The 24,705-nt window shown below is 42.4% G+C and overlaps 1 protein-coding gene across 2 annotated transcripts; it reads left to right on the forward strand.

Annotated features, from left to right (window-relative positions):
* Positions 1-364: 364 nt before the first annotated feature.
* Positions 365-23,786, forward strand: PRKAR1A (protein kinase cAMP-dependent type I regulatory subunit alpha). 2 transcript variants are annotated; one of them, XM_083727700.1, is made up of 12 exons: positions 365-752; positions 2,961-3,034; positions 3,460-3,642; positions 8,458-8,631; positions 9,606-9,697; positions 10,715-10,776; positions 13,359-13,405; positions 15,965-16,123; positions 18,220-18,280; positions 18,666-18,787; positions 19,371-19,452; positions 21,288-23,786. In XM_083727700.1, exons 3-12 carry the CDS (start codon positions 3,469-3,471, stop codon positions 21,458-21,460), a joined length of 1,146 nt encoding a protein of 381 aa, XP_083583826.1. In that variant the 5' UTR covers positions 365-752; positions 2,961-3,034; positions 3,460-3,468; the 3' UTR covers positions 21,461-23,786. The 2 variants fall into 2 exon arrangements, with proteins under 2 accessions (XP_083583826.1, XP_083583827.1); XM_083727701.1 differs by lacking the exon at positions 365-752 and adding an exon at positions 755-922.
* The last annotated feature ends 919 nt before the right edge of the window (positions 23,787-24,705 follow it).

Genomic DNA, 24,705 nt, shown 5'->3' on the forward strand with positions numbered 1-24,705 from the left:
CATACGCTTCCTGTAGTTCCTGTACAGACTCCTGTAGTTGAGATTCCTGCATTGCAGGGGGTGGGACTAGATGACCCTTGTGGTCCCATCCAACTCTAGAAGATTCTATGGTGACGATGATGATTATGGAATAGGATGTCCCGATTTTCATCGGGGAAACACTGGAGGCTATGCACCTCTACCTCTTCTTCTTCCTCCTCCTCTTTCTGCGTTTCATCTATTACACTCTCTCCCTCCCTCCGACTTCGCGCATAGGGGAGAGAGAGAGAGAGAGAGAGAGAGAGAGAGAGAGAGGGTGGTTGGGGGAGAGGAGGAGGGAAGAGGGCACGTCTCCCTCTCAACGAGCGCCATGACGTCAGCGGACGTTTTAAGTAGAGGGACGGCTCCGTATTGGCGCGCGCCTGCTCTTCTTCCCTCCTCCCCCTCCCTCCTTGTCTTCTCCCTCACGCACGCGCGCGCGTTCTCTCCCCTCGGAGGCGAGGGCGTCGACGGGAAAGCAAGAGCGTCGTCCCCTTTAAGGTTGCCCGGGTGACGGCTCGGCGAGTGAGAGCGAGGCTCATTGACGTCACGCCGGGCGGCGATTGGTGGAGGGAGTTGGGTTTCCGGTGGGAGCGATCGCTGAGGCGAAAGAGGAGGAGGAGGAGAAGGGAGGTGGAGGAGGCCGCCACTACCACTCGGGACAGCGGGAGGAGGCGGAGGAGGGGGGCCCGCCCGCGAGGAGAGGCCCAGGCAGGGAGGAGGAGGACCCTGAGGTAAGTCGGAGCCGGTGGGCCTAAGGCGCTCGCTGGCGGGTGGGGCGAGAGCGGGAGCTGCTGCGGCGGAGTGACGCGGGGGCGGAGAGGCGGGAGAGCGAGGGGCGGCGCGCTTACCTGAGGCGCGCTGCGGGAGGCGGCGGCGGCAGAGGCCTCTTCCTTCTCCTCAGGTGAGACGGAGGATGGGAGAGGAGGAGGAGGAGGAGGATAAACCTCCGCCGAGTTGGGCGGCCCTGCCGAGAAGAGCCTTAACCCGGCGGGAGAGACGGGTTGCCCGAAGGGGGCCTTGGACGGTGCCCACGGGCACATCTTGGGGGGAAAGCACATGCGTGGTGGCTTGATTTTATTTTTTTTCAGGAAGGGGGCGCTTACTCTCCAAGGTTTATTTCCGGGGGGGGGGCAGAAGAGGGTCCAGGGGTCCAGACGCAAGTAGAGGGGCTCAGATTAGGAGGAAAGTGCACCGTGGAAGATGACGCCATGTAGACACAGAGAAGGAGCGTAGAATAAAGCCGCCTTTGTGTTTATATTATTATTTAAGGAGAAGCTCATGAGGAAAGTGTTTTTTTTTTTCTTTTTCTGGGGTTACTTCTGGTAGACGATTTAAGAGGCCTGTAGGTTTTTGGAGGGAGGATCGTTTTACAAAGAAACCAGATTTGTGATCTTGGGGGGAGAACTTTTAGACCTGGGGGGAGGTTAAGATTAAAGGGGGAATAATAGGTCTGGGGTGTGTGGGGGGGTACCCGATCTTCATCTGTTTTAAAGAAGTGGAAAGGTTACTGCTGAAACCTGCCTAAGCCAGAGTTTATTTAGCTGGGTCTGCTTATCTTACAAGCAGTTTCTTAGGGCCCTCCAGAATGGGGGAGGGGAAGAAAGGGACCCATGTCATTCTCTTGGCTTTGTAGTCATTACAGTGTAGTGAATAACCTTTTGCAGGATAGGGAGAGTGGCATTTTCCCCATAGTCAAGGAACGAAACAAGCAAGTGCTGCCTTTGAAGTAGCCCATAATTGCTGTGTACAGTACTTGAGTTTCTGGGTATTCCTATCCTGGGGAAATGAGCTCCCAATGAACTGTGCTCCCTTCTCACAGGAAGGAAGCATCTTAGGGCTTTCCTGTTGCTTTTATTTATGGAAGCCACAGGGAGATAACTTGAAAGATGATCAGGGTAAGTTATTCAAGGCTGCTATAAATTACAAATGCCCTTTTGTGATAGAGAGGCTCTTCTTTGTGATTAGAAAATGTGTGCTATCAATTGCACCTGATATTTCAATAAAATGTGAGGACCCCTACCCCCACTTAGAATTTTGACAAGGTGTTTTGATGTCCTGGGTTACCATCTTCAGGTTGCTCTTTTCCATTATTCACTGTTTAAAGATGACTGTTAAATAGTTATGAGGAATTCCAAACATTCTGAGTTTTCTCTGCCAAAGAAGGAGCCCCTGAAAATTACTGCAGTGTTCTTAAAATTCCAAACATTTTACTTGGAAGCTACTTGAAGCTACTACATATCTACTTTGCAAATACCTATAGAAAATAAAAGTCCTTTATCAGCTGTTAATTGCCAGTTGGTAAAAGTATCTAGCTACAGAAATAGTTTGGCCTTGTTTCTATTAAAACAAATGCTCTTCAAAGCTCTGTATGATGAAGACTTTAACATGCTTCAGACAATTAAGAATATTTATTTGAAATAGAAGCTTCTTGTCTCCTACTTCTTTTGCAGTTGTGTTTGAGCACTGGTATCTGATGCTGTCTATCAGCGGTGTGAATGCTTTTTCCACAGACTTATTTGCAGGCTGTCACAGAGCCATGGCATTAACTCTTGGACAGTTAATTAAGGCATTTATTACTGACCTTCATTATGCAAGTTGTCAAAACAAAAGAAGTAACTGTAGAACTTCAAGGCAGCTTAATGTAAATGCCAGATATGTATGTGTATGCTTTTTTGAAATGGAACAGGTGTATTGTAATCTTTAGATTCTTTACAAGCGTTGCAGATGACAAGGATGCCATGTGTTTGTAGTGTGGGCACTTCACCACATTATATTTTGTTGTCATTCCTCTGTTTCCTGTTGGGAAGGGTTATATCTGCTTATCTCAAGTATATTGCCATCTGTGTCATGTATCTAAATATCTCACCTAGAAAAGTATGTATTAATAGAACAGTAACACTTGGGAGTTATTCACTTTCTTCTTCCTTCCTTTTTGAAAGGCTATACTGGGATCAGCACCCCTTCCTGTAAATTCTGTGCATACCTGTAGTGGTTGCAGCTAGCTGCATCTCAAGTAAGTGTTGGGCAGTTGGGAAATAATGTATTTTATTTCCATAAAACTTTATTTTTACATGCTATTACAGACAGTTATGTTTGTTTGCCAGTTGTGGAAATCTTGCATCCAGTAAGATTTTGCCAGGGAGCTGGCATTAATTGGAGTATTTTATTTTTACTTTATTGGGAGCAACTTAGCTTGACATAACTCCTGAGGTAGCATAGACCTCTGCTTATTTCTGTTAACGTTCTGTTCATCCAGAATGCAGACAAATACACTGAGACCATTTCAGTTTGGAAGCATATAATGTTTTGATTTCTGCTAATTAGCTATCTCTGCAATTAAGAGTGCCTGGCAGCTGTGATCATTGAATATCATTAATGTAATATGGTGATAGCAGGGCATCTATCTCTTGGGGTTTTTAAAATATGTTTTAATTTCAGATAGCAGCAATGGCCACTGGCAGCACTAACAGTGAAGAGGAGCGCAGTCTCCGTGAATGTGAACACTATGTCCAAAAACACAATATCCAACAACTCCTGAAGGATTGCATCGTCCAGCTATGTACAGTGCGACCTGAGAGACCCATGGCATTCCTCCGGGAATATTTTGAAAGACTGGAGAAGGTAAAAATAAGCTTCAGGAATGGTGCGAGTAGGAAAACCATTTGCAAGTTCTCTAGAATATTGGCCGAGAGTACATCAACAGTTTAAATGTTCCAAGGGGAAAGTGCAGCAGTGTTTTTGAGTTTATTGCCATGTGATTGCTAGAAAAGCATCTGTGCAATGTTTTCATAAAATTAATGGAAAAATAAATAGGTCTCATGAGGGGTACAAGGTTAGATTGTGTTACTTTATGAGATACTGGACTCTTGACTCATTCATGGCCAAATTTTGCCCTTGTGCATCTTTGAGAGGTTTTACATATAATCAAAGTAGAATTTCATATCAATAAAATGGGCCAACCCTCTGATAAACAATGCTACTGTTATGCAAATTGGGCCTCAAAAATTCTTTTGACTAAGTGGAAGCAGCAGCAAATCCAGAAACTAGACAGAGACACCTGGTAATTCTGCTTTTAGGAAGGAAAAAAAGGGTTTTAGAGTAGAACATATTTTGCAAGAAGTAAATTCTTGGGCATTCTTATGGAACTTGACCATTTAAATATGGTGGTCTTTTTAGCTGGATTCAACCCATAGCATCCCATGTAAGTAATTGCACAAGCAGAAGAACTTCCAGTCACATAGTGAACAGGACTTCTCCATCTCCTCTCCTTCACTAACCCCAGATTTACTCAGGAGGCTTAAGAGATGGCAGGGAAAGGTGGCTCTGTTGTGTGAGCAGAACTCGCTCTGCTTTTGCAGTGACTGGCAGAGCAGTGCAACCTGCCTTTACACTAGACCATGGCTGGGAGTGGAGATTGATGGAGCAATTATGTCCCTCCACTTTGCTAGCTGGGCTGCTGCCAGTGGGGTAACATAGGTGTCACTTGTTGGTGGGTAGATGGCCCACTGGTAGGCTCCCCAGTGGTGGAGTCCAGCAGAAAGAAGTGAAACTGTGTGTTCTGAGGGAAGTGATGGGACTGGATCCCGAATCAGATTCCTAATTACTGCCAGCTGCCATCAGACCTGATCTGGATCTGAATGCTGCGCCAGCCTGGAGCTGACACAGGGCACAGGACTCTCCTGATTTGAGCTGCAGTGGCAGAAGGTTTGGAATCCCAGATCTGATTTTGCTTTCAGTACACTTTGTATAAAACTCTTATTAATCTAATCACAAAACAGTCCTTAGCTGTGTAGCCCGCTAATTGTCTTGCACTTTTTACAAGCTATGTGACTACCCAGTAAATTTAGATGGCTGTGCAGCAAAGCTACCAAACAATTTTCCCCTCTTGTTCTTTGACTGCTGTGTCACTAACAGCTTCTCCCATCACTGTGTCAACATTCTGTGGAAAGAGAGAAGGTCAGTAGCATTCATCCCATAGCAGCTGACGACTTAAAGGCAAATCATAAGACCAATATTTAGTGATTCCTTCAGTCACTGCTAATTGCTACAAATTAATTCATACATTTTCCCTAAGGCACAATGTCGGGATAATAACATACTTTGTTTTGTATAGAAGAGTCATTTTGTTCAACTCCCCAGTTTTTGTATATTATGCACCAGTACTTTTAATTCATAAGAATGCATAGAGATTCAAGTGTTCTGTCCAACTTGCATTTTGGCTTGATCTAAATGCCAAGTTATGCAGATCCCTAAAACTAGGCAAGTGGTTTTTCTGAGTTTATACATTATTGGCTTGGATCCAAAAGTGTGTTTCACCAGCAGAAAAGAAGCTTCCATGTATTCTGACAATTCCACTGTTCTGCTGCAATTCCCCATGCCGAGTCCCGCACCATTTAGAGGGTCCCTTGACACTTAGGGGTGGTTTTTTTGGGGAGGGAAGGTGTAGGGAACTGCAGTGGGAAGAGGAGCAAGGAAAGCTGGATCTAAGCCACTGCACTTTTAGATGGAATTCTACAGTTTTAGTCTTGTTTTGTTTTAGTTGACCAGTGCAGGTCTATTGAATAATAGAAGCAGAAAGGTTAGGGTCATGCATGGTAACTTTTAAGACTATTTTGGTCATCTTTTATTGAGTATGTATATTAAATATGGTTTCCTTTGAATAGTGAGTGGTAGCTTTTATTGATTTAATTGAAAGTCGGCTCACAAAGCTTAAGAGCTTTATTTAAGATAATTTATATTGCACACTTTCACTGTAACTTCAGTGCTCTGTGGAGCTCACAGTACTTTAAAACTGTAAGGTAAACTGTATGAAGGAATAAAAAAGACAAGACAATGTTCTGCTGTGTTAATCTGGAAAAAAATATAATTGGCTTGTATGCAGTGTAGTGTTAAAGTGAACCTTCTGCTAGTGCAAGGGTTTATCCTTGCTCACTGGAATGCTCTCCCCATACTAAATCTGTTCTGGCAGTTCCCCCAACCATCTAGAACAGATCTGGGATAGCAGAGGGCATGGGCAGGAAGGAAAGGGGCAGGATCCATACTGTCTTTTGTTTTTAGACTGCTGAAAATAGTTCACATTTTTCTCCTGGATATAGTTTTATTAACTGTTTTGTGTCTGCATTCTGGGATATGAAAAAAAGACTCCAATGTTTACAAACCAGGTTTTTGACAAAATGTGTTTTATAGAGCCAGCTCAGCCCAGCGGTTCCATCAACCAACACATAGCTTAGATCCTGCAATTGCCCACAGCAGTTTGAAACCCGTGGGGTTTTATATTTTATTTTGTTACCTTGAAAAAATGATGTGTTGTAGAAATGCGGGCAAAAAGTGTGTATAGTTTAAAATATTAAAATATAATTTAAGGATGTTCATGCCTTTTATTAATGAACGAAATACAAGGACATTATGAGTAAAGGAACTCGCTGTTTTTTAATTTGGTTTATGGAAAAGGGCTTGGGAGTTCATTGGAGCAGGCAAAATTGGCAAGTACAATGCTATGTTTATGCCTACTTGGAAATTTAGAAATGTGCCATGAAAAACCATTTTTCCAGCAAGGAGTGTCCTATGTGGCACTGAGCAAGGGGCCCTTTTGGTTAAGCAACATTAAGCTGATAAATACAGGAATTAAAAAGTAGCTTTTAGAGGAGTTCATATTAATCTTTTCCAAGAGGAAGTGTGTGGGTAATCAGGCTATCAGATGAATAATAAGTTGGACTTTGTGTTAATGTTCAATGTGTTTCCCTTCACATCATTTTATTGAAAATTGTAAATAATTGGATTAAGTGTGCTCATTTATCAACAGATCCCACCCATGTCTGAGACAGACATATTAGGATTGTTAAACAAGAATCTCTCAATTAAGACAGTTTAATTCAAGTCAGATTTTATGTAACATTAGAGTACTTAGAGACCTGTTGGTTTCTGTTGGTATCCTTCGGAAATTCAAGAAAATAGAATCAGTTGATTTTAAATACATTATGCATTTGGAATAATTCATTTAAATAATGAAGCTTTCTGTGGATTCTGTTGCTGTGATAAAGGAACTGTATGATCTTCGAAGAGCAGCTGTAATGTCATTATCTATGTAAACAGTATCTGAGCTGTATTACAAAGATGAACTATTAAATTCAAAAGTTGACAAGGTAAAGAACACACACTCTATATATATACATATATATGAGAGAAAGTAGAGGTATAGGATCCTTTTTTGAGTTTCACTGAAGACTCAAATTTTATAAACGTCTTCATTATAACAGACCATGCTGCAGAGCAATATGCCAGAGCAACATCTGAATCACCAAAAATATATTGTATATGTTGCATGCCTGGTGCATTTCTTTGAATGCAATAATTTAACATTCAAAATATCCAGCAACTGGCCTCAATTTCATGTATTGGACTCAGCACTAGTTTGATACATGACAGCTAAAGCATCAGAAGCATTTAGAAACTTCATCCAGATTTTTGTACTAGGTATAAGTAGCTGTTAAAAGTGTGCCAATTTAAAAAATATATTTTGTTAAATACAAATGTTTGAAATACGTCAAATTCCTCTTCCCCAACACAAGGTCAGTCAGATAGGATTAAAATTAGTGAAATGTTAAAGCATAAATCCTATATTTTCTGCCTTCTTGCGTATAACTCTTTAGGACAGGGATGGGGAATCCCTGGTCTGTGAGCCAGATGCCCACATGCAGATTTCATCTAGCTCCCTGGGTCCCCTCACATTCATCAGCTGTTCAGTGAGGAGCAGGTGAGGGAGAAAGGGGTTCTGTTGTGCAAAGTGTATAATTGCAGCTCTTTTCTCTGCAACACCACAGCAGAGGTGAAAATCTCTTAGTGAAGAGGGAGACTTGCGTTCCTTGCAAAATCCATGCATTTTTGCAATTGTATACATGGAATTCCCATTGTATTTTGAAGTTTAGAACTATGCAAAGCTTTAAGGCAGGATTTGCCATTCAGTTCTGTATTGACATTATTTGCATTCTTCTGGGATTACTGAGTTCTCTTTGCTTTCTGCACAGTCAGGACAGATAAAGGGTGTTTGAGACCTTTAGCTTGAGTGGAGTTGCTAAGAGTTAAAGATACTGATCTGTTGCTGTGGAAAACAGCTTTGTGTGGTGGTCTAGCCCCTCCCATTTCTGAAATTTGCTCAAAAGTCATTGGTCTCCTAATAAACACCTTTCAGGCTTCTGCTTGTACAGTGGGGCTTTCTCCCCTTTCCTTACCCCTGTGTTACCTTTCACAAGTTTATGGAGGGCACAAACATTTTAGCATGGAAGTTATAATCTGAAATTGCACAGTGCAACTTGATGGCCAGTGTTTAAATGAGGATAGCTGCAAGGGAGGAAACAAGTTCTCCCAGGAGCATATGCATGGATGTGAACTTTCTACCCTTGTGGATTATTAACATAGAACTGTTTTATTTCACTGCAGGAAGAAACAAAACAGATAATGTGCCAGCAGAAAGCCAGCTCCCGTGCAGACTCGCGTGAAGATGAGATTTCTCCCCCTCCACCCATGAATCCGGTGGTAAAGGGCCGCAGAAGGCGTGGTGCCATCAGTGCAGAGGTTTACACAGAAGAGGATGCTGCCTCTTATGTCAGAAAGGTGCTGCATCCAGTTCTTACTTCCTGCAAGGCATATTTTATGTCTTGTATGCACAATTTCCTTCTTTGCCTATCCCAAATAAGGTTGTATCAGGCCTTTCCCTAGATAAGTTGTGCTAATGCCTTCCTAACTTGCCTTTATATTTCTCTCACATAAACCTAGATTTCTGCTGGGTGGGTTGACATAAGTTGAGTTGACAGATATGGAGGAAATAATTATTAGAAAAATCTTGGCTGGAGGAAACAAATCATTTCTCCTTGACTCTGCAATGTCTGCTCAATTAATATTGACTATAACTTTCCCAGAGGAGCAACCAGATCTCCTAGGACATTCTTGTGATCCTTGTGACTTCTATGTAGTTTCCAGGAAGCCTGATACTAGGGAGCTGACACTTGGGGGACCTGTAAGCACAATTACAGCTCCTCAGAGGTGTGATGTTAGTAAGAGGGAAGTATCCTAGGATGGTAGTTATTCAAGATTCCTAATCATTGTGTAAGAGCACCATTAGGTTATGTGACTCCTAAAACCTGCATCAGTTTCAAGTAAGATTATTTTGAGTTCTGAATTTGAGGTACTGGTGTGTCTAGCAATTTGGTCTATAGACTTATCGGAGGCAGTGGACAAATAATTTTCTACATATTGAGGCTCCTGATAGTTGTGTCTTGTCTGAAAAGATACTTGTAGATGGGTCATTGAATCAGCACTTACCCAGGAAAGATACATCTCATTCTGGACACTTTCCCTTTTCTGGGCATCTAGAATGTAGGCATAATTTCATGAACATGCTTCTTAAAGAAGTGTTGAGAAGCTTTCCTTACCACTTGAATGACTTCTTCACATAGGAGAAAACTCCTGCACAGAGCTCCCTTCCAAGAAAGGAACTCATCTCAAATATTGTTGGTAATGGTTTTGCTTAAAGAACATTTGCCTCTTAGGTCTTTAATTGGTATTGTTTGGGTGTTTCCATTCCATAGGTTATTCCAAAAGATTACAAGACTATGGCTGCTTTGGCAAAGGCCATAGAGAAGAATGTGCTTTTTGCTCATCTTGATGACAATGAAAGAAGGTAGGAAATCTGTTAACCTGCATAGTTAAATAAACAGAATTGAGCAACATGTAGAAAGAATAAATAGGCTGACTGTGGTCCAAGTTTTGGAACCATGCATAATGTTAACTATAAATACAATACCTCAAGGACCACATCTCCCCATATGAACTGCACCAGATCCTCCACTTGCCATCTGAAGCCCTTCTTTTTGTGCCCCCTCCACGGGAGGTCCGTTTCAGTGTTGGCTCCCTGCTTCTGCAATGCTCTCCCCAGGGAGGTTTGCCTGGTGTCATCACTACATATCTTTAGACACAAGGCAAAGCTATTCTTTTTTTGTTTCCGGTCAGACCTTTGGCTTTTAAATTCCTATGTCCTTTTTGCAAAGAAGGGTTGTTTTAATTTGGTTTTTTTTTTTAAAAAAATAGGATTGTCTTTTGGATATTTTTTTAAAAAAACTGGTTTTAGTGTGTTTGTGTGTGTATTTGCTTAAAATATTGTAAATTGCTTTGAACTGTGGCAACAAACAGCTAGCTAGTAATGCAGTATAAGTTGCTAGCCTGTTCCCTAGCCAGGCCAGTTAAGTTGTACTGAATGGTTTTTGGGCCCCCACTTCAGACCTTGTTGTGGCTTAGATTGCCAAAATGCCATATAATGGGCTCTACATTCATACAATTATTTGGATTAGTTTGGGGCAAGGAGAAGAGGGGAATGTTCATGCTGATGTCGGCCTATTTATGTTGCCCCTGTGTCTGTCAATATAGGAAGAGATAAGAATAACCTGAAGTTTAATTCACCAAGCCTAATGTTTATGCTGTGAACCGCCCTGAGATCAGTGGGTATAGGGTGGTATACTAACTAACTAGCTAAAGCTTGTGTGAGCACTGCTGTTTTGTCCCCTCTCCAGAACACATCAAGCAACTCTAGTCTAGACTTTTGAGAGATGCAGCCTCCCTAATAACTGCATGCTAAGCTTGTCTGTATTAGCACACACATGCAATAAGATCTTTTGTTGAGTAATTCTGAAATCTTTTTCAGTGATATATTTGATGCCATGTTCCCTGTCACCTATATTGCTGGCGAGACTGTGATACAGCAAGGCAAGTGATTGATTGTGATGTTGGTGGAAAAATTACTTAGCCTTTGAAGCATTGAAGATGTACAATTGCTTTCTATTCATCTCATACACAAGGTTTACTAAAAAGATCCCAAGTATAGAATTCCAGCTAGTTTTTCAGAGGTGGGTGGGCAAACACTTTTTGGTCACTTACCTTTTAGAAGGGACCGAGGCTTAACGGTAGGGCATGTGTTTTCAATTCTCGCTAGAGCTGGAAGTGTCCCCTGAAACACTTGAGAGCTGGTGCCAGTCAGTGCCAACAGTACTGAACTAGATGCACCAATGGTCCAACTCGTTACCAGGCAGCTTCCTATGTTCTGGCCCCAGTGGTAGCTGTTTGGTGTTGCATTCCAGTGGTGGGCTGGGACAGATGTGCACACAGTCACACACTTCTTAACACAGGCATGCACCTATTCTTCACTTTCTCAACTCCCCATCTCATATGATCCATGTAGATCAGCTGAGAAAGGGGCATTTTCATTCCCACTGTAGCATGCACTGTGGGGAGGATTAAACATCTCTATGGGGTGTTAGGAGAGGGGTAGTACCTCTGCTGGGGGACATGTTATGCTTGTTCTGGGGCAGTTTGTCCACCTTTGGTCCCCACCCCGCACTCAACTCTCACCTGTGGCTCCTAGAAGCCGTCAGCATGCAACAGCAGCCACACCCCAGGAAACGACTTTTACTGGCCGACTAAACCAGGTGAGGGCAACCAATGGGTCAAAACCCTCAGTGAGTTAGGGTCTTCCTCTGTATGCAAATACAGGCTCCTGCAGATTGATATATTGATACTTAATATCAGCAAGACAAAGGAGGTGGTGTTGGACTTTCAGAGGAAGAGAGAACCAGCCCCACTGTACATTGGGGAGGGCTGTGTGGAGAGAGTCTCTTCCTTTAAATTCCTAGGAGTTTATCTCAGTGAAGACCTTACTTGGAAGATCAATACAACACAGGTGTTTAAGAAAGCCCAACAGAGACTCCATCTCCTCAGAGTATTGCGAAAGAATGATGTCAATCAACATTTGATGATCATCTTCTACTGGTCCACAATAGAAAGTGTCCTTTCATACTGCGTCACGGTGTAGTACGCTGGTTTGACATCAACTGATAGGAAGTGCCTACAGAGGGTGGTGAATATGATATTATAGGCTGTCCTGTGAATCCACTGGATGACATTGCGGAAGAACGTTGCCTGAGGAGAGTGAGGAAAATTCTCAGGGATGATTCACACCCTGGCCAGCACTTTCTTGATCTCCTGCCCTCGGGCAGAAGATATAGAAGCATGATTAGTCGCACCAACAGGGTAAAGAACAGCTTCTATCCATGGGCTGTTAGACTGCTGAATGAAAAGATAACAACAGGGCAACTGACTTTTGGGCTTGGTGGGTGTGCGTCAGTAAACAAGGGGAATTAATACTAAGAGCTGAGTGGGGGGTGCTAGTGTAATTTCACTGTATACAAGTTGTACAAGTGACAATAAAGTATTTCCATTTCAATTGATTGGATGAGACCAATAGTGTGTTAAATGGTCTAGAAGGTGGTTTCTGCGCATGCTGTTGAGGGAATGGAGGGACAGATGGGGCTTGTCAACCTGGGAAGGTAGTCCATCTATGAGAAGGAAGACTGATCCTAGACCTTTGCTGCCTTGCGGGATATCTTCAGGAGAAGAAAAAGCTAAGAAGTAACCCTTAGAAATCCAGAATGGCAGTTGGATGACGTCTTGTACACCTCCTTTTGGCAACTCTGGCTGACAGCCAAGCTGGACCACACCAGCAAGGCCATGAGAGGAGTGGGGGGGGGGTATCGTCTGGGCATCCCAGGAGCTCCATACACACTGCCCAGGCTTGCATCCCAGGATGGTCACTTCAGTGCTGCTAACGGAGCAGTTTGACTTGGCCCCCCAGGCACACATTCCATTGTCTCTCAAGACAGACGGATGCCAACAAAGCAAGAACAACCCTGCACACTGTGATGGGGATGAAAACTGCACCCTCCCAACAAATCAGGTGAGAAGCCAGGAAGGCCCCAGTTTTCATCCCCATCACAGTGTTGGGTGGTGATGTTAAAATCTCCCAACCCAGGTTAATAAGGGAAAGACCTGTGAGGTGGGGGCATAGCCTGAGGGAGGGTCAGCAGGCAAGGAGGTTCCCCATCACTGAGCTTAGACTTGTTTTCCCCACATTGTAACCATTTCAGTGTTCTATTTGAGTTTTGTGGTCAGTTGAAAATCCTCTGCCAGCAGTGGCTTTTGCAATAGGGCTTTGATCAAAGAGCACTTTACCTAGACTAGTTACTAGTCTTATCTACCCTGTCATACTGATAGCTGGGTAAATAGCTTTCTTCATTTTAATTACATGTAGGAGTGAAGTGGGAATTATAAATATAATGAATATATTTGACTATGAAGCCTAAAGGAAAGCATGGCTGTTCCAAATGCAAAAAAAGCATATGTGAGCTTTTGTATGGATGTCATTTTGTGCTGGATGGTTCTAGAATGGAACAGGTTGATAACTGCCTCTTCTAAACCTATAATTGTTTCTCAAACTTGTATTTCAATTTTTGTAGGTGATGAAGGGGATAACTTCTATGTGGTTGATCAAGGAGAAATGGATGTAAGTCTTTTCTAAACTATATTACTGCAGTGCTGCAGAATATTTTAAGCACATACAATGCTTCACCTGGGCAATAATGGGAACATGGTGTGTGTCTGTGCTTTCGCATTTCAGACAAATAAATATCAGGGACCTCCCATCTTTCCCTTACCACAGTTTCCCTTTCCTCTAGCCTTGTCTGAAGCTTATTTCTTACTGCCGTTTGTGTGGTCAGCTATAGGTGGCCACTGCAACTCATGACAGAACAGCAGGCAGGCCAGCAAGCAAGCAGCAGGGGGGCAGGCAGCCCAGGCAAGCTATTTAAAGGAGGCAGAGAGGTGCTTTCTGAAGCGCCTCCCCAATTAAATACCACCAGAGGGGCATTTAAAGGAGCAGGTGGAGGCACTTCAGAGAGCAGCTTGGTTAGGTGTAACAGGAGGAGGGGTTGGTAAGCAGGAGTGGCAGCCCATCATATGTCATATATTTCTGTTCTGCCTTTCAAGTCTTTAGTCTTCCCAAGATGGCTTATATTAAAAACAGGTATACAATTTTGTTAAAATAAACAGAAAAAACATACAGTATAAATCATAATGCAACAGCCATTTAAAAATAAGTCAATTACAATAACATTTAATAACAAAAATGACCAGTAATCAGGCTAAACTGAGACACTGAAATGTAATAGAACAGGCATCCCCATACTTTGGACCTCCAGATGTTTTGGAGTACAATTCCCACCATCTCTGACCACTGGTCCTGTTAGCTAGGGATCATGGGAGTTGTAGGCCAAAACATCTGGAGGGCCACAGATTGGGGATGCCTGTCTTAGAACTACTAAACTGAAAAGCCCTTGTTTTTAGGTTGCTTTTTATTTACAGTTTTTAACCTGCTTTTCTAATTCTCAAAGTGGAGGAGAAGCAATTAAAAACATTGTAAGTCTATACATGTTTATTCAGAGTTCAGTCAAGCATAAAAAGGTAAAGATACCCCTGACCATTAGGTACAGTTGCGGACGACTGGGGTTGCGGCACTCATCTCACTCTATAGACTGAGGAAGTCGGCATTTGTCCGCAGACAGCTTCCGGGTCATTTGGCCAGCATGACTAAGCTGCTTCTGGCGAACCAGAGTAGCGCACAAAAACGCCGTTTACCTTCCCGCCAGAGCGGTACCTATTTACTTGCACTTTGACATGCTTTCAAACTGCTAGGTGGGCAGCAGCTGGGACCGAACAATGGGAGAGCTCACCCCGTTGCGGGAATTCGAACCGCCAACCTGATCGGCAAGCCCTAGGCTCTGTGGTTTAGACCACAGCGCCACCCGCGTCCCTACAGTCAAGCTTACTCCCAAGTAAATGGGTATAAAATTTATGCCACTTGATAATCAAATCAAGCTGTAAGTAGCTGGCAATTAGGTAGTACAGTGGTGCCTCGCAAGACGAAATTAATTCGTTCCGTGAGGCTCTTTGTATAGCGGTTTTTTCGTCTTGCGAAGCAAGCCCATTGACAGCTTAGCGGATTAGCGCTATTAGCGGTTTAGCGGCGTTTAGCGATCAGCTGTTAAGCGGCTTGTCAGCGGATCAGCTGATTAGCGGCTTAGGAAAAGGGGGGATTAGCGCTATTAGCGGTTTAGCGGCTTTTAGCGATCAGCTGTTAAGCGGCTTGTCAGCGGATCAGCTGATTAGCGGCTTAGGAAAAGGGGGGGAGGGGGGAAAAACCCGAAGGAACTCGCAAGACTTTTTCGTCTTGTGAAGCAAGCCCATGGGGAAATTTGTTTTGCGAAGCGCCTCCAAAACGAAAAACCCTTTTGTCTAGCGGGTTTTCCATCTTGTGAGGCGTTCGTCTTGCGGGGCACCACTGTACATCCTGTTAAATAAATCACTTATTTACAATTTACTTTTCAACAATGTAATAACAATACAATAAATTTTCCCCACCCTGGAACAGAAGATTAATGTATAAAATTTTGCCATAAGTCCATGTGCAAGGTTGGTGGATGCCAATCATCAGGGTATTCATTTGAGTAGTTTGCAAATGGGTACCAAAATACCCTGCATCAATACATTAACCCTTTGGGCTAGTTTTTCAGATAGGGCAGTAGTCCATGCATTCTGTCTCCATCGTATGCAAATGTTCAAGCCCTTTCCAATTCGGTGCCATAAGTAAATAATCACAGCATTAACAAGACACTACTAAGATCCTTATATAATAAAGCATGTTGATCTACCATAAAAATTGTTAATAAACCCAAACTTGGATTACACAGTACATTGTGATTTGTGATATTACTTATTTCAGCTAATACTCCTTCCCAGAATGAAATCACTTATTATTTGATTATTATGCAAGGGCCGAACAAGTGGTGCCCAGTGATAAGCTTTTCTCAAAACAAAAACAGAAAACCTCTTGGCACGTGTATTTTGTGGAATATTACTGTGAAAAGGAATTAGAATATTATCCAAATTGGAACATTTAACCAGTTTTGAAATGTTCCGTATCATAGTTTTTGAACCATATTGTTTCAGGGGATACATTTCCAGCAAAATTCCTGCCCTCCTTCAACTTTGTGTATTGCATCCTTAGGTATATGTTAACAATGAATGGGCCACCAGTGTTGGAGAAGGGGGCAGCTTTGGTGAACTCGCACTGATCTATGGAACACCCCGAGCAGCAACTGTCAAAGCAAAAACTAATGTGAAACTGTGGGGCATTGATAGAGACAGCTATAGAAGAATCCTTATGGTAAGTAATTTTTTATGTTTTTAAATAAATGAATTTGAAAGAGAGTGTGGCTTTTTTGGTGTTGAGGTATTCTGACTTGAGTTTGTATAAATCAACATGAGCATATAGGAAAGTTGTACGGCAGCGATGGAGAACTCCTGAATATATCTCAGTCAGTAGAGCATGAGACTTTTAGTAATCTCAGGGTTGGGGGTTTGATCCCAACTCTACAATTCTGTTATTCTAGGTGCACCCACTCATCTGATCCTCTGCTGGGGGGGGAGGGGCTTTTCATGCAAAGTGTACAGTTGTATTGCCTTCCTTTGCCTTGATCTTCATGCAGAGGAGAGGATGTCTCGGTAGAATTGTGTTTGCAATTAAGCAAAAAGTAGTTATGCATTTTGCAATTACATGCATGCAATTTTCTGGATGCAATTGCATTTTGAAGCTTGAGACTTTCAATAGCAGTAAATCTGGGCTTTCAGTTGAGCTTATTTGCATTCTTTTTTAAACACACACACACACACACACACACACCTGCTGTTTTTCCAGACAAAGCCAGTCTTCTGCTGGGATTACTAAGAGGTTTTTACACACTCAGGACAGAGAAAGGGTATTGGAATTTAAAATTAGCACATGAGAACTATATTTATATCCAAGGCTTAGATTCCTGAAGACTACTGCCAGAGAGTTTGTATTGAGTATTAAATATGGGAAGGTGAGACACATCTTTTCTTCACACACTGATAATGGGACCTGTGGGTTTCTAGTTTACTATATCCCAGCCAAGCTTTTCTTTTCTTTTTTACTAAATAAATTTTAATGGACAAAAGGTCTTGCCTATTAAGTTGAGCAAATGGACACTTCAGTAAGAGTGAATATTCCTGCTTACTCTGTTGTAAAGGCCAAAAGAGACCTGAGTGGGATTTATGGACAGCATCGAAGCTGCTACCATGAAAGGAATGCGAAATCCCATTGCTTGAGCCCAAGTTCATTCTCTTTGTGCAGGCATATGCAAACACGCCCCTCCAGATGTTTTGGGACTGCAATTCCCATCATCCCTAGCTAACAAGACCAGTGGTCAGGGATGATGGGAATTGTAGTCTGAACATCTGAGGGCCGAGTTTGCCTGTGCCTGTCTTTGTGCATAGACAGTATTGGATACAGTCCACCATTTGACTATTTACAGTGCAAGCCTATAGGTCCATTCTTTGAACTAAGTTCAGTGATTTCAGAAGAGGCTTACTCTCAGATAAGTTAGTTTATAAAAAAGATGATGATGATAAAAAATAATTTATACCCCGCCCATCTGACTGGGTTGCTCCAGCTACCCAGCCTTAGCGTAAATTTTAAGGGGATATGCTGTTCATGATCATTAACTAATTATAGTGGAAAACTGGGCTTACAGGCAGCTTAGGGCTTATATTAGAATGGTGTACACAAGACTTGAACCATTTAAGTTTGCTGTCCTATATTCAGTGGTTTTCAACCAGTGTGCTGTGGCAGCCTGGTGTGCCTTGAATGATAGTCAGGAATGCCACGGGCAACACTGGCCTTTGTCCCTCTTTCTTTCCCTCCCTCCCTCCCTCTGATGCCTTCTTGCGTCTCTGCCTCCCAAAGGCTTGCATTGCTGTTTGTTGCAGCAGCCCTGGCTACAAGCTCCCCAGGCAAATGGTGCCTCTAGGGCTGTCCAGGGGGTGTTTCCCAGACCCCTGTGGGGCAGTGTGAGGAGGCACTTCTGTTTGGGGTAGGAAGGGGTCAGATCAGGGGCAGCAGCAGCTGCTGCCCAGAGGACTCTCAAGGAGAGGAGGCTGAGGGAACACTCCACAAGGGATGGTTTTCAAAAAGGGAGTGACATAAACTGGGCTTCTGAGCACTGCAGAAAGAATGTAGTTGGTCATGGGAGCCGTAGACTCAAAAAGGTTGAAAACCTCTCCTATATGCACTTATCTGGCAGTAAGTTTCATTTAACTGAGGAGGACTTACTTATAAGTAGAAATGAATAGGATTGCATTGTAAACATTCTATGACCTGTTCCATTTTTCCTGGTATTCTGAAATGTTAAACAGAAAGTAATTTTCAGATCCATTTGTGTTGTGTGTGTTTCTCTCCTCCAGGGTAGCACATTGAGAAAGAGAAAGATGTATGAAGAATTTCTTAGTAAAGTGTCAATACTGGGTGAGTGTGAAGAATTTCTTAGCATCGCTAATAGAATATTTGAGTCTTGCCCTACTGTGAACATCACAGAGGGAGCATATAATGTTGAGGTGCTGTGCTTGAAGCTGCAGCTGCTAAATCACAAATTGTGAATGGATGATTAATTTGTTTATGGCAGTGGGGTGAAATGTGGTAGAATAATAATAATAATAATTTATTATTTATACCCCGCCCATCTGGCTGAGTTTCCCCAGCCACTCTGGGCGGCTCCCAATCAGTGTTAAAAACAGTACAGGGTTTGCTGTAGGAAAACTGGAAGAGCGTATCCTTATGTGAGATGAACGGGATCTAATTCTAAATCTTTGGGATACAGCCAAATAAACTAACTTGTTTTATTTTTATTTAGAATCCCTTGACAAATGGGAGCGTCTCACAGTAGCTGATGCTTTAGAGCCAGTACAATTTGAGGATGGACAAAAGATTGTGGTGCAGGGAGAACCAGGAGACGAGTTCTTCATTATTTTGGAGGTGAGTATTTATAACAATGTTGTTTTGGAATTAGCTACTAGCAGCTGTATTTGTCTCATACATTTCAGTTACTTGGGTTATATTAACCTTCCGCAACCGGGTGCTTTCCAGATGTTTTGAGTGACAGCTCTTAGCATATCTGACCATTGGCTATGCTGGATAGGGTTGTGGTTCAACATCTGGAGGACACCTGTTTGGGGAATGCTTCTGGATATGATGAAAGGTGGTTCTGTGTTTTTAAAAAGTCATTTGCAGACTGCTTGCATCAATACTGGTTCTCTGGACATAAAACGTATTTGCAAATTATTTTCCGTGATAACAGATTTGATCATAGATGACAATAAATCCCTTTAACAAATCCTGTGGTGGCAGAATTATACATGTAGGAATGCTTAGTTCAATTGTGAAATGTGCTTCTGAATGGTATTTTATACTCTCCCCTTTTGAGGATATTAGGATTAAATGGGATAGGTTAAGACAAGTAATTTAATGGGGATGTTTCTGCTTTAAGTCATGAAGTTGTTGCTTTTTGCATAGGATTACTAAAACAAATCTGGTCATTAACTCTTTAATTCATTTAAAGGGTACAGCTGCTGTGTTACAGCGCAGGTCAGAGCATGAAGAATTTGTTGAAGTGGGCAGGCTTGCACCATCTGATTATTTTGGTGAGTTTTCTTGCTGTTTTAAGTTGACAATGTCGTTTAAATACTTAAGGCATAAGACCAATGCAAATGACATAATGGTATATATTTTTAAAGCAGCCCCCTTCCTGGTCCCCTGAGACTTGGCTTCTCTCCTCCCCTTTGCTCCTTTCCATCTCATGAGGCTCACAAAAACACATAGACTCCTATAATACTACCCTTCCTGGAATGGAGAATAAGCCACGAGATCATATTGTAAAGTAAGAAAACATTGAAATTGGCTTGATATGATTTTAACCCATGGGAAGCTACAGAAGAAAAAATAGTTTGTAATTTAGTAACAAGTAAAGCAAACTTCAGGGAAATGTTTCAAGTTGGATGCTGGCTTCTGCAGTTGCTTAATTGTTTTTTGGACATAGACTGTACTTGCACTATCAGATTCTGGCTTAATAAGCTAGGATATACATGAACTTCATACACCCACAGTTGTATCCTTTGTTCCTCCCTTCATGAGACCAGAGAAACAAGTTGCAAATACCATAGGTTCCCATGTCATGCAATCTGGGAACAACTGTTAATTGCTTCCAGACCAATGGGTTAGGGATCAGAAGCTGTTTTTAAACCACGGTTGGCATCTGCATCCTAGCTTGTTTGGCGATGTTGAACTAAAGCTCCTGGTTCGTATGTACCAGAAGCTGTGGTTTATGACTGCTTCCTGGTTTGTTTCCCTATTTACATGAAGAGAGGCTGCACGTGAGTATATTAAGCTCATGCAAAACTTGTCTCATCGATCCAGAATATGATCATATGAATTGGGCCATTTAGTAGTTTAGTTGTACTTTAACACGCTTCTAAAACTTTAGATTCAACTTCTGCAATGGAAAACTTGAGTTTGGGACGATAGAAACATTATTGCAGATTATTAATTAAATAAGCTGGGGATTTATTTTTATTACTTGCTGTAAGATTAAGTATAGTACTACTCTGAACAGAAAAGACTACCAAAGACCTGAAATAGGAACCTTGAACCTTGTCATGAATCTTACATCAAATTATGGAGATACGTTTAAGTGTAACATTTATGGAAATGTTACTTCCTTCTTGAAGATCATGTAGTACATGAGGGATAACAGCATATAGAATTGTACTTTTTTTAAATATTAGAAGTATAAATTCCTGAGTATTATTTAAACAATAATTGCAAGGATACCTAGTGTTAGAACTGGAATCCGATTGCACAGCCAATCCCTGCAGAAAACAGCTTTTCCAAGCATAGGGTGGCAAAAGCCCCATGCGCAGTAATTTCCAAGTGTCTTGACAACCAGCTGGCTACTGATTGCTTGGGAAGCACTGTGCAAATGACTTTGACACTTCCCTTTCCTCTGCTCTTTCCAAGCACACTCCACACTTTAAAGCTCTGTGTCCAGGCACCCCTTCTTTTTTTTATTCCAGAGTTTCCCCACGAGAACCGCTCTTTAGCACTCATTCGAAGCAAACAACAATCCACAGAAACCCCGAATTGATGTTTGCTCCAATTGAGCACTGAAGAGCAGGTTTTCGCAGGGAAAGCCCCAGGGCAAAAAAACAAAACCACACTCAGATACAGAGCTTTAAAGGGCAGATCTGTGCCTGGAAAGAGCAGGACAAAGTGTAAGGGTGGATAAGCCTTCTAAGCACACTTTTCCCACAATCTTTCTGGCCCTCCACATCTCTGTCTATAATTCTTAACACTCTTACACTATGCAATATTTTGGGATAATTTTAGAGCAGTCCCCTATTTTGGGAAAGTCTGTTGATCGGTTTCAAATCACCCCCCCCCCTTACCCTGTTCTCTTTGAAATGAATATTTTGTTTTTTAGGTGAAATAGCCCTGTTGATGAACCGTCCTCGTGCTGCCACGGTTGTTGCTCGTGGCCCATTGAAATGTGTAAAGCTCGACCGGCCCCGATTTGAGCGTGTCTTGGGTCCATGCTCAGATATTCTCAAGCGGAACATCCAGCAGTACAACAGCTTTGTGTCTCTGTCTGTCTGAAGTCTCCCTTCTTCTTCAAATACATGCTTCACAAATGCAGACTGCTTCATTACTCTTGTGCAGAGCCACATGGCCACTGGCTATTGCAGCTTCCTGTCTGTCTGAGGGAGGGGAAAAGAAAACAAAACAAAAAAAAAAGAAATCAGTTGCTTTTCATGGCACCATTTTAAATTTTAGAGCATTTATTTTGGTGCTCCCAATACAATTTAAAATAAATAGAAAATTATATGGAGTCTTTTTGCTGTTACTGCTTTTCTCTGTGCAATGTACAGTGTCCAACTCGGGCAGTGACTGCCATTCCTTTCGCTGGGAAAATTTCCTAGTACCAAGGTTATTGCCATAGAGTTAAGGATGTAACAGTGGAAAATTATTAAGAGGCACACATTTCTCAACTGGTGAGTTCCTACATTTATTTCAGGGCGTGGTCACTTTCTGCTGTAAGTACTTCTCTTAGCAGAGGAACTTACCCTCTAAGCTCAACTTCTTGGCATAAATGTTCTGGATATGGTTATCTTTGGTTTGGTTTACTGAGATCAGCTCCTTAGTAAAACCACAGTAAGAAGTTTGATAGTTTGATGCATCAGTATCCATTTCAGTTGGTTCACGACGGGCTTGGTTATCGTTTGTCAGGTTTTTGTGTACAAGCTTTTGTTCTGGCACCTGCTGCCAGTGTTGCTGATATTCTTGCCACAGTTACCCTTCCCCTTTGCCTGTTCTCAGTTGTGAATATTCATATTTGCCCCTTCTATTTCCCCCCCTGTGCAATTTCTCAATACCCATCCAATGGATTAGACACCTATATATTGGTGGTGGTGTTGACAAAATAATTGTACTGCTCCTTAGCTAGTGCCAAATAGTATACCCCACATGCAGTGTATGTAGACCAGGAAACTGAAGGGTGCATCCTGTGCGTTCAGTCTTCTGTCTGACCCTTTCAAGCTTTGCCTTCCCTGTTAACTTCAGCACCAGATATTGAATGGTTCTGTTGGCATTCAGTGCAGGACCGGACTACACACTCCTTGTTAGATGACAAGAATCTGGCTCATGTGGAAGACTGGAAACAGAAAATCAGTGCCCTGTAAACTCTTGTTACTGAATCTCTTTTGTCCAATCAGAAGTTTTAGTAACTTCTAACCTTTCTCAGATATTCAGTCTGAGCAGATGTTCAGTCTCGAGTCTTGTTCTCTTTGGTTTGTCCCAGATTCTCATACCGATCTGACAGAATAGCTTTTGGGAAAGTTGACCCTGTTGTCAAGTCTGAAATGTGTTTCAGTATTTACCAGGTTTGTGTTACAATATTTTGTGTGCACCCTGTGCTGCCTACTATATGGAATGTTGCAGGTGGATAATGTAGGCAATTTGGTTTCCTTATAACATGTAAATTATCTAAAACTAGTCTAGGGTTTTATTTGGGAGTGACAGCAAGTTTTTTGCATTAGTTGTGCAACTATTTCTTACCAGTCCAGCTCCCTGCCATTCCCTCCTTACGTTCCCTCCAGAAACTGGACCTGGTATGTACCATTCTGACTTGTTGGCTGCTGGAAAGAATGCTTAATTGAATATGATTAGCAATGTCTGGGGAATAGGAGCCTTAGTATATATATATAAAAGGGGGAGGGGGGTATTGACATGTCCTCATTTCTAAAAAATGTAAAATCTACATTTTGAATTCTTTCTGTCCGTGCTGAAGACTTTGATGAGGATATGCCTATGGGAATTTCCACCTGTGCTTTCTTTGGGAGTCCATTAAAGCTATTTTCCTCCAAAACTTCATTCAGTTTGAATCTATCCAGGGATTCCTCCCCCCAATACCTTTCTTACTTTTGAAGCTTGATTTGATCCTTGTTAAAGCACCAAAAAGATTTTAAATCTTATGTAAGCTAGTTAGAGCGCCACAAAAATGCACATTTTTTTATATAAGGCTTTCTAATCAAGTTTCACTACTGCGTCTTTTTAGCTTGCTGTTTACTCCCTTTTGTAGTTTTACCAACAAGATTTTAAGATGAACCAGCTACGTCTGAGTTAAATATTAATCACAGTTAAAGCTTTACCTTTGTGTGCAATTTAAACATGTTTGAATCCACAGTTGGTATAGTTTGCCTTAGCTAACATTCAGGGCTTTAGAGGTAATCTTTTTTGCTAGGACACCTTAGCAAATAAAAAAAATTAAAAAATCTACTGCCCTAGAGTGCTATAGTCAACCAGAGGACCATTTTTGTATCGTTACCTGACTATAAGTCTGACTTACTGTATGTGCTAATATATTCCTTTTGTTATAGATTGTCCTAATGGCAGGTAAAGCAATAAAATGATTTAAATTCTTAAATGTAATCAGCGTTTTTATTATACTGGTCTGCAGTTTCTAAGCTGGTGCGGACTAGGCAGGGACGGGCTGCATAATAGCGCTAGGCCTTTCTTTGGCAGAAAGTGAGTTTCATAGACTGCTTCCTACATGAGATGCCTTCCTTTCATGTGAATGACTTGTGGGTTAAATAGATGTGATATGGGATGCAGTCTTCTTAATGGGTGGCTGCAGGTGTGAGCTATTTTCCGAAGTGCCAGGCTTGTGGGTGTTTATGTAGAAATTGTTTGCTGTGGCTCTGTGAGCAGCATCAACTCTTAGGTCGTGCTTTCTACTTTTCTATTTAACTAGCCAGCGTTGGCAGGTATCTCAGTGTGTACATGACAAAAGAGAAATGCAGCTGTCAGAGCCGCCCCTAGGTCCCAGCTCACAGAGGACCAACGCCCGGCTGTAGTTATTTACAGAAGTCTTTATTGACGTTCAGTTTCCATTTCAAAGCCACAGCGTGCAGCTCTACGTCTTAAACCCTAGACCGGCGAAGCTCCGTCTGAATCCCCTTCACACCAGTTTAAGACTCTAGCCTTGCTCCACCTCTTCCTTAGCTCCTTCCTCCTCTGGGCCCTCCTGCCCGCTGGGGTTTCATCCTTTCTGGACTCTTCTGACGCTGACCCCCCTGATTCCTGCCCCTCCTTCCGGCGGGCTTTAGGACCTGGCTCCCTATCCGGGCTACCTGCTGTGCCACTCGCCTGTACATTTGAACTTGGCGCGCGCGCCCAACCGGCAACCTTCCTCTTGACCGTTCCCCCGCTCTCCGATGGAGGCGTGGTCAATCCTGACTCATCTTCTCTCGCTGGTGGTGAATACGCTGGCCCCGATACCTGGGACTCCTCCCCCCCACTACGCTCTGGTGGGGAAGCTGGTCCTGATTTCCAACTGCTGCTCT

This window comes from Podarcis gaigeae, assembly GCF_964106915.1.
Source record: "Podarcis gaigeae genome assembly, chromosome: 2".
NCBI classification, from domain to species: domain Eukaryota; kingdom Metazoa; phylum Chordata; class Lepidosauria; order Squamata; family Lacertidae; genus Podarcis; species Podarcis gaigeae.